Here is a 12,711-nt window from a genome sequence, read left to right as displayed (position 1 = left end):
CATCCAAGTCAAGAGGGCCAAACACAAAAGCAAAAATAATTTGGTAAGCCATGTATAATTTTATCTCCTCTTCAAAACTTTTGGCAGCTTTGGGTCCCTAAAACCCCAAAAAAAAACATTGACATTTTTGGTTTTAATTTTTAAAAAAAAAAAAAAAAAAGAAAAAAAAAGAAAAGAAAAGAAAAGTGAAAAAATTCAAGTATGAATATTTTGCAAGGTACTGCAGCTTACTAATAGTTACTGTTAGAACTCTTCCTAAACAGTAGGTGTCACTACTGAGAAACTAATGCACAAGAGTGACACTAGAAGAACTGAGAGGTTTAACCTGTGGTAGGTCCAACTGTCGGTAGGTCAAAGGTCAGCACCACAGATGAAGTAATTATATAATAACATTACACAAAAGTGTCAAGGGAGTGTTGTAAAACATAAAAATATTCGCCATAGTTAGGTACCACAGCCGCCTATTAAAAGATGAAATATTGTAATCCATGAATACTTGAGATTCCTTCTAAAAATGCTTCCAATTCCTTATTTTAATAGTTCAAACACCAAGTATAACTTAACATGCATTAATACACACAGTAGAAACCGTCTTAGCACTGCCACATGAGCTAACATGCACAGTCTTCCTCATCTCCCTGTGCTTTTGGTGGAAAAGTCAATCAGTGTTAAGGAAAATAAAAAGCACTCCTGGATTGGCTGCTTTACAAGCGGCAGCCAACAGCATCTTGGGTATTTCAGTTTCCCAAGATGCATTTACTTTTGAATACTTTTGGTGTGCTCTAAGAAGAAATCCGCAAATAAGCAAATTTATAGTGTAGTATAACCTATACTTAAAACGCATGCGGTTTGTAACATGTAAATAAGATAAAATCCCAGAAACAAAGGAAAGAACAGCCAATCGAAAGAACTAAGAAAAGCGGGTGGATTTGCATTAAAATGCACTCTCAAATCTTTGCCACTCCAACTGTCTGTCTCGTCAATGTGAAACTGCTTTTGGTATTGCTAATGACGTGTAAGAGCGCCCTTTCATCTTTGTTTTAGCCAGAAATGCCTCAGCAGTGTCTGTATTGTGCTGGGAGAGAACATCTGTTCAAATTACCATCTCAAACTATCAACCCCTCCACCCCCGAAAGCTGAGAAAGCTACCGGTCAGTGAGAGGCAGAGAGGAGCAGCTCAACTGGAACACAACCCTGTACGAACAGCAGAGAGGCACAGATACAAGGATGTACAGTTGGGGTTTTCCTCCGTAAGACTCTCCACTGGTTGTTGGGTCATCTCATCGGATGAATCTGGGTTTTTGAAAGAAGAAAACCATTGTTGGAAGGTCTTAAGAAGTCCTATTTGGAATTTCTCACAGGTCATCTTTGAAAGAGATGACCTGTTGTCTGGATGGCAATCACACAAGACGAGATTATTTAAGTTAAGATGCAAATTCTACACAATCGTCTGTCTTTTCTTCGCTAGCTGATTGACACCTTTCACAACCTCTCTGGTTACACACTTTGATTCCAACACCTAGCCACAGTGAAAGCTGTACATCCCACATACTGAGTAACTTCACGAGAAGACAATCTCATCTCATGCAAAACCTGCACTGCCATCGTCGAGTTCTGGTAATTATTGATAATCAAAACTAACTTACCAATAGGTTTTCAGCAAGATAAATGCACTTGCTTTAAGTCAATGATTCCATTATATTGATAAAAAAAAACTACTATTACTACTACTAGTATATAGGAAAAAAGATGGGGAAAATGTCTAAGTAAAATAATCTGCCAGTGGAATTAGATTTTTTTTTCAACACAATATTAAAGAATTATTGGCTTAAGTTACCATATCTTGATGAAAAGTTACTATTAAGTAAGTCATGTCTTATTTCAAGTATTCTGAGATATGAACAAAAAATACAAGGTAATATTTTGTCTTTTCCAGTGTAACTCTTCTTTTAAATGCCTCAATATGAAAAAAAAAACAAAACAGTTTTACAGTGGCCCAGTTAAAGTCCAGATATAGATGCAGTTGACGTGTCTTGATTGTGGCCGATTCAAAACATTTTTATAAGGAACTGTGTGCCAAAACTTCTCAACGGCGACATAAAATATTCATTACCAGTGGTAGCTAGCACTTGGTGTAAATAGCCACCACCAAATGTGGCACAACCAGCTATTTGGTTTAGGTTGAAGCTACTTTTCACATAATACCAAGCTGATTTGTACAGCCTTTTCCCCACATTAGTAAATAAAATCAAACCTGTTTTTTGTACAATCTAAACATTTAAGCTCGATTAAAAAGGAACTCTTCACTGCTGACTTCCATCACAAACCCATTCGCTGGAGTTTGTGGAAACCCGGGCAGAGCCAGACATCTCACGTTACAACACACTGTGAAGGACGTTTTATAAATATAAGAACTGTGTACTGTAACTGAAGTGAATACAGTACAAACACACACACACACACACACGCACACACACACAGACACAGAGAGAGTGCAGGTGCTGCATCACATGGGGACCTCCAGTTCCCCTTACTCTCTCTCTCCCGCTTCCCCTCTGTGTGTGTCAGAATGCAAATGAACAGCCTCATCCCCCCGCACCCCTCCATGTTCCGAATCCAGCCTCCAATTTGTTCCACTTCCCCATACCTCATTGTTCAAAATGACACTTTTACATTTTATGGTGAACCAATTATTCTGTCTTACACAGTCCGCTGGCTCTGCGAGCCAACCTGCCCAGATCAGCTGGATGGGGGGAGGGGCTGGAGGGCTGCTGGTTGGACACAGCGAAAGGGAAGAAGAAGAAGAAAAAACTAATGGTACCTCTCTCTGACATATCCGCAGGGATAGATGGAGGTGCAGGATACTGAGAAGTTAGCAAAAAAGGGGGGATGATGGAGGGAGGTGGAGAGGTCATAACGCGAGGATGAGAGGATGCTCTCGCTGCGCGGTGTGGAAAAGTGAGCGTAGACAAAGGAGGATTTAATTGAATGATAAAGTGATGGAGGGAGAGGGGGAAAGAGTGGAAAGAAGAGATGAATTACAGCAGGGATAAATAAAGAAGATGAAGAGGAGGCTGCCTCGCCGGTCGCAATTGTATGCCTGAGGACGAACGGGAGGGTGTGTGCAGGACATTAAAAGGGAAGACAAGAGAAGAAGAAAAAAAGGGAGATGGAGGTGTGGAAGAAGCCGGAGGAGATGCGGCAGAGAGCGGTTGGAGGGTGGTGGGGGGCGGGGGGTGGAGGGGTTGATGGAGCGAACATGTGCCGAAAAAAAAGAATAAAAAGGGGCTTTTTTCCCCCTTCTTCTTTACCTGAGATGCGCCTGAGGGCGAGAAAGACAGGACTGTTGTTGCATGAAAGCAGCGTGCAAAAAATAAAAATAAAAAGGATTGGAGGAGAGGATGGAGCGGGTCAGCTCCGACGCCTGCAGCGCGCCGATGCAGAGCGCCAGCGACAGATGGGAGACAGGGAGGTGAATGCACGCTGTAGGTTTTATGTTATAATTGGATATTGGCACGGCATGTTTGATTGGTGGTCTTTAATTTCGGAGATCCACTAAAACTCCTACGCACTCTAATAGAAATGTATATCTGAGTCATTTGTCGTGGGAAAAGTGGGGTTTTATTTATTTATTTTTTTTCACCCCACCACCTGTAATCCATATATCTGGTGTTGTAGTTGGAAACTTTTGCTCCACATGAAAACATCTGAAGCACATTTACAAGTGAAAGTAGAGGAGAAAACTGATTCAAAACTTCCAGTTAACTTTTTTCCTCCAGAATTTGTTTCTTTTTATTTATGAAAGAGTCAAAGGACTCAGTCATTACCTAAAGCATTACAAGAGTGTCCGAGTCATACTTTCTATATTTTTGCAACATTTAAGCAGACAATTGCACTTTGTACGTTCATGTTTTAGTTTAACTTAATAAAAAATGTCTCCATGATAAAAAAAAAAAGTTAAATAAGGAGGGTTCATATATTGGCAGATTAGTTCACACTAGCTACTAATTAATAAGTATGTTTGGTGTATTTGATTCGGTAGGAGGTTTAACTTTTTTTTGATCAGGTACAGCTGTTGGATTTTCTACTTATTAAAAATAGTTTATTTTCATTTCATGTAAAACTATGGATAACATAACAGTGGTACCATGTAAGAGACCAGCCAAAGGTCAAGGTAATCCATCACCTTGACTAAGCCATAGTATGTTAAAGAAAGAAACAAATATGAGCATTATTATGAAGTGGCATAAAAAAGATACATGGTTTTTATTTCTTACAAATAAAAATACAAAAAATACCCAAAATGCCTTGAGAAGTCTCCCTAGTTTGTACATAGAGTCCACCTGTGGTTGATTTGATCTCTCCATAAATACAGCTGTTCTGCGAAAGCATGGTGCTGATAGAATTATGCTTTGGTGATGTTTTTAAAAAATTAAAGTAAAATATAGGATATTCCAGAGAGAAAACCTAACCTAACACCAAAATATACAGCAAGACTTACAACTGAATCGTTTAAGTCAAAGCATATGGAGGTGTCAGAATGGCCCAGTCAAAGTCCAAAACTAAATCAACATCAGAATCAGTGGTAGGCTGGGAAATGCACATTCACAGACGCCTGGCTAATCTGATTGAGTTATTTCACACAGAACAATTGTCAAAACTTTTTGTTATTTTCAGTCGTAGCCAATAACATATTTTGCTGGATGATATGTTGTCCCAAAGATTATTGCGATAAACGATGATATTGTTGTTTTGAGACCGTTTTCAACTAGTATACTGATAAGAATTCAAGCACACATTCTCACAGATCAATAAACGTTCATTTCCAAAGAACATTTAACATCGGAACTGGAAGACATTTTTTAAATATTCAAAATAATTAAACAATAAATAAATAAAAAGGATTATTACGTTTTAAACAAAATAAATTGCCCTTCAAAACAGAGTCATCATGAGGCTCAAACAGGAATAACACGCAAAACTGCCAGTTAGTACTTCGGCAAAAAAACAAATGTTTGCAGCATTTCTCAAAATGACGGCTTTTCATTAATATTAAAGGGCAGCTTTTCTTAAAAGATTAAGTGAACGACACAAACAAGAATGCAAATAAAAACTGTGACTCAGTTTAATTTATCATGTGATTCATTGAGTTATTGCTTATTGTGACCGGCTTAGTCAGACTTGCCCCAAAAAGACCAGGAAGGTGGTTCTACTGTTTAAAATCATACATCATTTTCATGATTATGTGCTACTTTGTGTATTTCTGTCATCTAAAGACCAACTGAAATACATTAGGATTTATTTAACTTAGTTCAATAAATCCTAATGTTTGCAAAGCAAACTTTGCACCAGGTTAGTGGCACACCTTTCTGGTCTAGTAGGACCCAGGAGAAGTTGAGTTTATGGTGGATTGACAATTGCGCAAGTTGTTTACCCACCAAGGTAAACCTGGTCATGAAGCAAAACACACTATTGCATAGCTATTATTTATTTCTGGCTCAATAGTCAACTGTAAAACAAGTTGTGTGACAGGACAGAACAATCACAGATACAAAACGGAGAAATTCCAATCAAGGCCTCTACAACCTTGATCTAGCTGTAAAGGAGATTAAAGTCACAGAAGATCTCAGCTTTTCTCTGTTGGTTTCTTACCTGTGGTGAAACGTCTGAGGCAGGCTGGGCGGGGAGGTGGAAGGTGTGGCCAAACTGGGCGAATAAGGATGATACGGCGTCTTCTTCAGCGCCTGGATCAGGTTGTGCCTGTACTCTGGATCTATGGACCACAGGGAGCCTTTGCCTATGCTCTGAGAGAGAGAAGAGAAGAACAAACGAGAGATATCAGATTGGAAGTAAAACCTCCTAAAGCATGTTGGATTCTTCACATCAGGCGGACCGGAGCCACCAGGTGGAGAAGCGAACGTCCCTTATTAGCCAAACTACCTGTTGAGAGAACAAATTCTGCATTCCTGCCGAGTGAAAGACTGACAAAAACAGCGGTGTGTGTGGAATATTACTGCCCAAACCCATTCCAGAACACATGCCATCCAAACACTCACATGTTCCACAAATAGACAACACTCTGAGGGATGGAAAACTAATACACCCTCAATGCCAGAGCCGCCTTCTCCCATTGCCAGCTTCTCCTTGAACAAGAAAAACAAAACAAAAAACAAAACAAAAAAAAACAAAACAACAAAGACAAAACACAGCTTTTTGAAGAAGATCGGAAAACTTGAACTTTCTCCACTCCAGAGGCGACAACTGTGTGTATTTTTAGATCAAAGCACCCTCTCCCACCCCCAATCCTTCTCCTAATGAAGCTGTCAGCTCATACTCTAAAGGAAGCCAGCCTATAGATTACAGAGAAAGGCAGCGGTGCAAACACTCTGCCCGTCTGTGGATCTACCAGCCCTCTCTGTGTGGAAGTGGCAAAATCAAACAGGTTTTGCCCGGGGCAGGACGAAGGATGAACACCATGTAAGTCGTTGTGTTCAGATCGCTTTGTGGTACGCTGTTGAATGATAGGTGCAGGGGCTGGGTAGATGTCACCATGCAAAAGTGGCTGTAGACTTCTGCTGTCTGGAAGTATAACAAGTAATCTACAAAGAGGGAAGTGACACATGGGCCAGAAGCATTAAGTCGTGACTGATCTGAAAACCCGTCATGCATTTCCTATCATCACTAGAGATATATCTGATAATATAACACTAAACACAGTTGTAAGTCAGTCTAAAAACAGCCAGTCTTTCTTTTTAATCAACATGATTCCACCACAGACGCTTCAAACTAATACATTGCTGGCATTATACAGAGAAAGCAGTCTTTTACCACTTTTCTTTTTTTTTTTGCATAGTCTCCTTAGATTATCCACTGTTCTAGGAAAAGTTGTCAAAATAATCCATATTTTGTTCTAATAAATCTTTTGTCCTTCACCACATCAGGGTATGGGCTGCCAAAGGAAGAACTCCCCAGATTTCAGTCTTCAGCAGTTCGTTCTAGTTGGTTCCACGTGTAGCCAATCTTTTTTATGTCTGCCTCGCCTGGTGTTTCTTGGATGGCCTCTCTTTCGCTTGCCTTAGGGGTTCCACCTGAAAGTCTGGTTGTGTTGGTTGGCGGTTTGCGTAGAGTCTGTCCTACCCAACTCCATGTTTTCTTCCTGATTTCTGCCTCTACTGACAGTTTGTAAGTCCTTTCCTGTAGGCTGATGTTACTGATAATGTCTGGCCAGCAAATACCGAGAATTCTTCTAAGACATATGTTCAGGAATGTTTGAGTTTTTCTGGTTTGAGAATTTGCTTGTCCTCCAGGTTTCAGCCCAACAGTATCGACTCTCTCAACTTTTCAACTCGGAGTTGAACAGTTTGTTCTTGTGGAATGCATATTCATACATCCCGCATGTATGAATATGTGGGAGGTGCTTTCCCGCATATCTGTGCATCGTTGCAGACCAAACCTCAACTTTGCTTTATCTGACCATTGAGTTAAAGCTCCAGGAGAGATTAGCAAACTTCACATGGGTACAGTTGACTGTACTACCGATACAATCAGTGGGTTGCCAGTTCAATCACCAGTCCGTCCATCTCTGTTGTTGTGTCCTTGGGCAACACTCTTCACTCGCCTTCCCTGCTGGTGTTGGTCAGAGGCCCGGTGGTGCCGGTGCATGGCAGCCTCGCATCTGTCAGACTGCCCCAGGACCGCTGTGGCTACTATTTAGTAGCTTGTCACTATGAGCTTGTGAATGTGTGAATAACTGAACATAGTGTGAAGAGCTCTGGACTTGATTATGCGCTATACATCATTTACCTTCACTATCCTGCTTACTGTATATTGTGGCACAGCTAAGATGACTCCTAGTCTAGTGGCCAGTGGCTCAGAAGGACGTTTGTGTGAAGACCAAGCAGAGCCTCTACTCATTTCCTTACTTCCCTCCTGTGTAGCAGAATCAACAACCCATGTCTGGCCAACTTCAGCCCTCCAACATTGAGAAAATTTAAGAAGCTAATAGAGCATATGCTGATTTGTGTCTGCAACCGCCCTGTCTGGGTCTTTGCATTGTTATGTCAGCTGTGTTGAATGCAGCCCATATGTGTCAAGCCTTACTCTGTGCGTGTATATGTGGGTTAATGTGTGTGTGTGAGCGTGTGCATAGTGAGTTCCCTGAGGAGTGTGATATTACCCAGCATGGTCTGCTCCTAGGAGTGCTTCTATGACTGCCAGCGACGCCTTCTCCTGGAGAGCATGATATTGCACACACATACACAAACTCCCACAGAGGTGACCCCCACTGGGCCAAAATCCACCAAACCCCACCCAACCTGCAACACTGCCACGCTGCCAGTGTTTGTGTAGATGTATCTATATGTGTGAATGGTGTCTGCCTGGGCTGCCGACCGATTAAATCAATGCTCTCTCCTGAATGTCTGTCTGCTGGGGGGTCCTCGCCTCTGCCAACCAGCCAGCCAATCCCGCTCCTCCAACCAGAGACCCCCCTCCTTCTTGGCCGCCAGGCCAATCACACGGTGCATCTCACAGGAAGGGTCGGTAACCTGGGTTATAGCAGTCGCCTTGGCAACAGGCATCATTATGGAAGCAAGCAAAGGTAAAATGGAGTTTGCGTTTTCAAACAATGTCATAAAGTTGAGATACGGGCAGCCAGTGTGATGTTAAGAATTGGTTTCTGACGACTTCGGGCTTAATAAGAACAACTGTCCATCTCCTCTCTTCCATCCTCTGTCGGGATGAGCACATTTTTTTTTTCCTTTTTGTCCTCATTTATGTTCCACATCCAACATGTTCCTGAAAATAGTCACATAACCGCAGCGCCATGCAGCGTACGAGCAGGATTACACAACAAATAATCCCCTCACTTTGAAAGGTTCGCCCCTTACTTTTGAGAAGTACCCGATAAAGTATGAAACTAAATCTGACAAGGGAGCGCATTAGACTTTATAGACAACTTTAAAAAAGAAAAAAGAAATTAGAAGAACGGGCTGAGAATTAATTTAGAGAGCAGTGGTCCTTTTATGTCCTGGAACATACAGGTGATGAAGAAAACAGGCATGTCTGGGACACATTATCATACGATTTAGAAGGCAGAGGGGGGGAAAGAAAGAGGAGAGAGGCGGGGAGGGGGCAGAGAAAAAGTCAGATAGAGGGATGATTGTGAGTTGCTAACATCTGTTTCCTGTGTTATATAAGCTGTTGGGGCTGGTCTCCCATGGAAATGGGAGATATTAAAAAGTCCTGCTGCCACTGACCCTGCTGGTAGCAACCACACAGCCCTGCCACTGCATTCCTGAATGCATGATTATCCTGTCGCATGAACATTTACCTGTCACAATCTCGCACCACGGCTAAGACTGTTCAGATTAGCCCGTCCTTTTGTCATCTGTACCCAATTAGAATTATTCTGGGTTAAAGGGACAGTTTGACAAATTACACCTACAGAAAGAAATGAGATGAAAGTGCCTTTGAACTCCTTGGACTATTGAACATTCATTATATTAGAGCTACAAACATTCGTGTTTTTTTTTTTCTTTTTTATTGGGATTAAACTGACAAAGCAACACAGAGGCATACATCACCTTGAAGTTGAAAGGTGAAGACTTTTTGTTTCTTTGCCCTTTGTTCTGATACCCCAAAATAAAATAAAAAAATTGTCTTCACAAGTGATCTTATCAGAACAGACATACAGTTTTGGTTGGAGTATCTGTCTAGAGAACAATTAATTACGCAATCCTCAAATTTGGTCTTTGTTAAGTAACAAGACGACGACAGTAGGCGTGTTTCCATCAATGACTTTTTGTGCACATTTTGAAGTCATATTTCTTTCTCTGCGTTAAAAAAACATGTAACAGCGCTAATACTAGCTGACATTAAGGAACAATTACACCTTGCCTGATAGCAACACATCCCTGAAAACTTTGTTGCATTTTTCTGAGATGTGTGGTACATGCTGGTTTGCAACCTCCACTTCCTGCTTATTACAGCCACACTAATGTCAACATCTGACAAAACTACGTTTTGAAAAGCCTGGTTAATTTGCTGCAAACCAGTAGATGAAAACTTGCCTAATTTGAATTTTCTCTCTCTTTATTTTTTGAGACATTTGAAAGAATTTGCTTAAAATTCACATGACATTTGGGCAAAAACATTGCTATTGTTTGGAGTTTTTCACAACCATAGACCTTATCAAACAAGAGCAAAATTAAATTTTCTGGCTCATGTGGGGGTGAAATATGGTTTGCCAAATGGGCAGCTTCATACAGATCCACAACATGTTTTTTAGGCTTTTAATTGGAAAAACAAAAAAAAAAAAAAAATAGGGCATTGTTTTTCCTCTTCAGTTAAAATTATGCACTACTTTGTGTTGCTCCACCAGAAGTAAAATGTGGAAAATTTCAAAGGGTGGGCTTACTTTTACAGAGCATTGAACTGTTTGTCTAATGTGATACTTAGAGGTTGGTTAGCTCTGGAAAGCGCCGCCTTGCTGTTTTACACCTAAGCAAACTTGTTAACCCCTGAGAGTAACACGAGCATCGAATTATGCCATACCTGAACAGAGCGAGGTGAGCTGCTGATCTTCATGCTTAGCTAAGCTAACCAGCTGCTACATATTCAGTGAACTATGAAAAAGGGTAGCAGTCCTCTCTGAGCATTTTGTATGAAAAAAAAGCAGACACAATTCAATGTTTTCTATATTAGCAGCTTTCATCAAGCTAAGAATCTAATGAGCCCAGTTTGCTATAGAGCTGAAATAATGGCCAAAACAACAAAAACAGCTAGCTGAGCTAGTTTTAAGTAACACAATGGCTATAAGTTAAAACAATAGTGAATTGGTTAACAGTAAATCACCAAAACAGTCTATTGTAGATAGGTAAATAATGTATAAATCCTCATGTGAAATAGTCCCAAATTAAGAGACATGGAAGAAATGAAAAACGAGGGTCGAATCAGGGATTTCCACACAGCAACATGAAATCCAGAGTAAAACATGGAAGAGATTACATTCACCAACACCTAGACGGGATCTGACACGCTTGGGTTTTCACTGCCAATGATCCGAACTTAAAAGGAGCGGCCATTATTGCTTTGCTTACAGGGGGCCTGCAGTAGGGATGAGTCATTCTGTGGCTCTAACTTAAGCTATTTGCTAACCTGCAAAACTGATAGCGATAACTCCGGTTGTTATTTTGACTCTTAAAATTTTTCACAGCTTCGCCAAGTTTTAGTTAAATGTTAAATTGAACACTTAAGAAGCCTTTTAAGACCACTGAGCTTTCAATTTTCACCCTATGTGGATATTGCTGAATAATCTTGCCAACCTACAGTTAGCTTGCTTAATCCTTTGAGGAAGTTCAATTCGGTTCAAAAATACTTGCTGCAGCTGCTGATGGAACCACAGCAATAGAAAACCAAGAAGATCTCACTTTGGCCTTTTTGTTCTTGACTCATTCTGTGAACTTTCATAAAATGGATCACATTGGATTCTTGATGCCAACCTTCACAGATTTGACATATGGCAGTCATGTCTTAGTTTGGTGAAAAAAAAATGACTAAAAACTAGAGGTTGGTGACACAGAATTGTAATTTTATCGTGTTATTTTGTGGTACCATACTGTGATAATGCTAAAAGTTATGATTAAGTCATTTAGGTGGTACAGCATTGACAGTGCGGTAAACACAAATATTGCTCTTGAAAAACATTCATATTTGAAGCAGGCTGATTCAGAACACCACTGAAAAACTGCACACATTAAAAACATGTAATCACATTCTGGAATATTTATTGACGCTGTTGTGGAAGAAACGGTGGAGAGAAAAAAAGCAAAAGCAAAAATAACACTTCCCATAATATCGTCAGGTTTTTTAGCACCATTCATTGAAATTTGTTGAGACAAAAATAAGTCAAAATTCTTTTCATTTATCACGATAAATTATATTCAATAAAATAAATAACCACCGCTACGAAAAAGTAACCTCCCACTGAAACAACAGCTACAAATACTTTTGCCTCTCCAGCTCTGGATTCATTGTTTGAATCTCTGTTTCAAATTAGACATATGTAAAGCCCAGATCACACACACACACATACACACACTCAGTTAAACTCTAAATGCAAACATCAGAGTAACTGGTTTTGTTATCTGCACAACATGACTCAATCTATATTATTACAACTGCATACAGGTTCAATAAATGACACCCCCAGGCAGCGGAAATGCTTTAACAAACCCTGATTAAAATCACTGTGCTACAAGGATCCACCATTACTGTACACATTGTATACACATAAACAAGAGGACCAAAATAAGACAGCAGCTGCAGTGCAGCACAGACCAGACACATGACTGAGTAATATGGCAAGTTTTTAATGTTTATTGTTCAGAAAAAAAGTGACTTTTTGTAAAATAGAACGGTTGTGGAAATACATTTTAAAAACACAAACTCTTACACAAGTAGTGTTGGTCTAGTTTTTAGTTCTATATAATATATTGGTACACTTGAAATGAGATAAAATTAACTTTAAAGTAACTTTTGAGCAAAATATAGAAGCTTTTTTTAAGCCAATAATTAGTATTGATGAAAACATACCATTTCCACTACAGGTCATTTCACTTTTAACAACAACTTTTCCTCATATTACACGTGAAATAATCAATATTAAGTAGAGGTGTGCCGATCGATCGGTCACCGATCATAATCGGGCCG

General features: G+C 40.0%; 1 protein-coding gene across 1 annotated transcript in view; it reads right to left on the bottom strand.

Moving 5' to 3' along the window:
• ches1 (checkpoint suppressor 1) overlaps nt 1–12,711 on the bottom strand; it is an 83,166-nt gene that overhangs the window by 24,588 nt on the left and 45,867 nt on the right. The window contains exon 3 of the mRNA XM_007566135.2: nt 5,653–5,804. Coding sequence (XP_007566197.1) covers nt 5,653–5,804 — 152 coding nt within the window. The remainder of the gene's footprint in view (nt 1–5,652; nt 5,805–12,711) is intronic.

This window comes from Poecilia formosa, unplaced genomic scaffold (assembly GCF_000485575.1).
Source record: "Poecilia formosa unplaced genomic scaffold, Poecilia_formosa-5.1.2 Scaffold187, whole genome shotgun sequence".
Taxonomy (NCBI): domain Eukaryota; kingdom Metazoa; phylum Chordata; class Actinopteri; order Cyprinodontiformes; family Poeciliidae; genus Poecilia; species Poecilia formosa.
The sequence above is the reverse complement of the archived record's forward strand: the minus strand, read 5'-3'. Positions and strand labels throughout refer to the sequence as shown.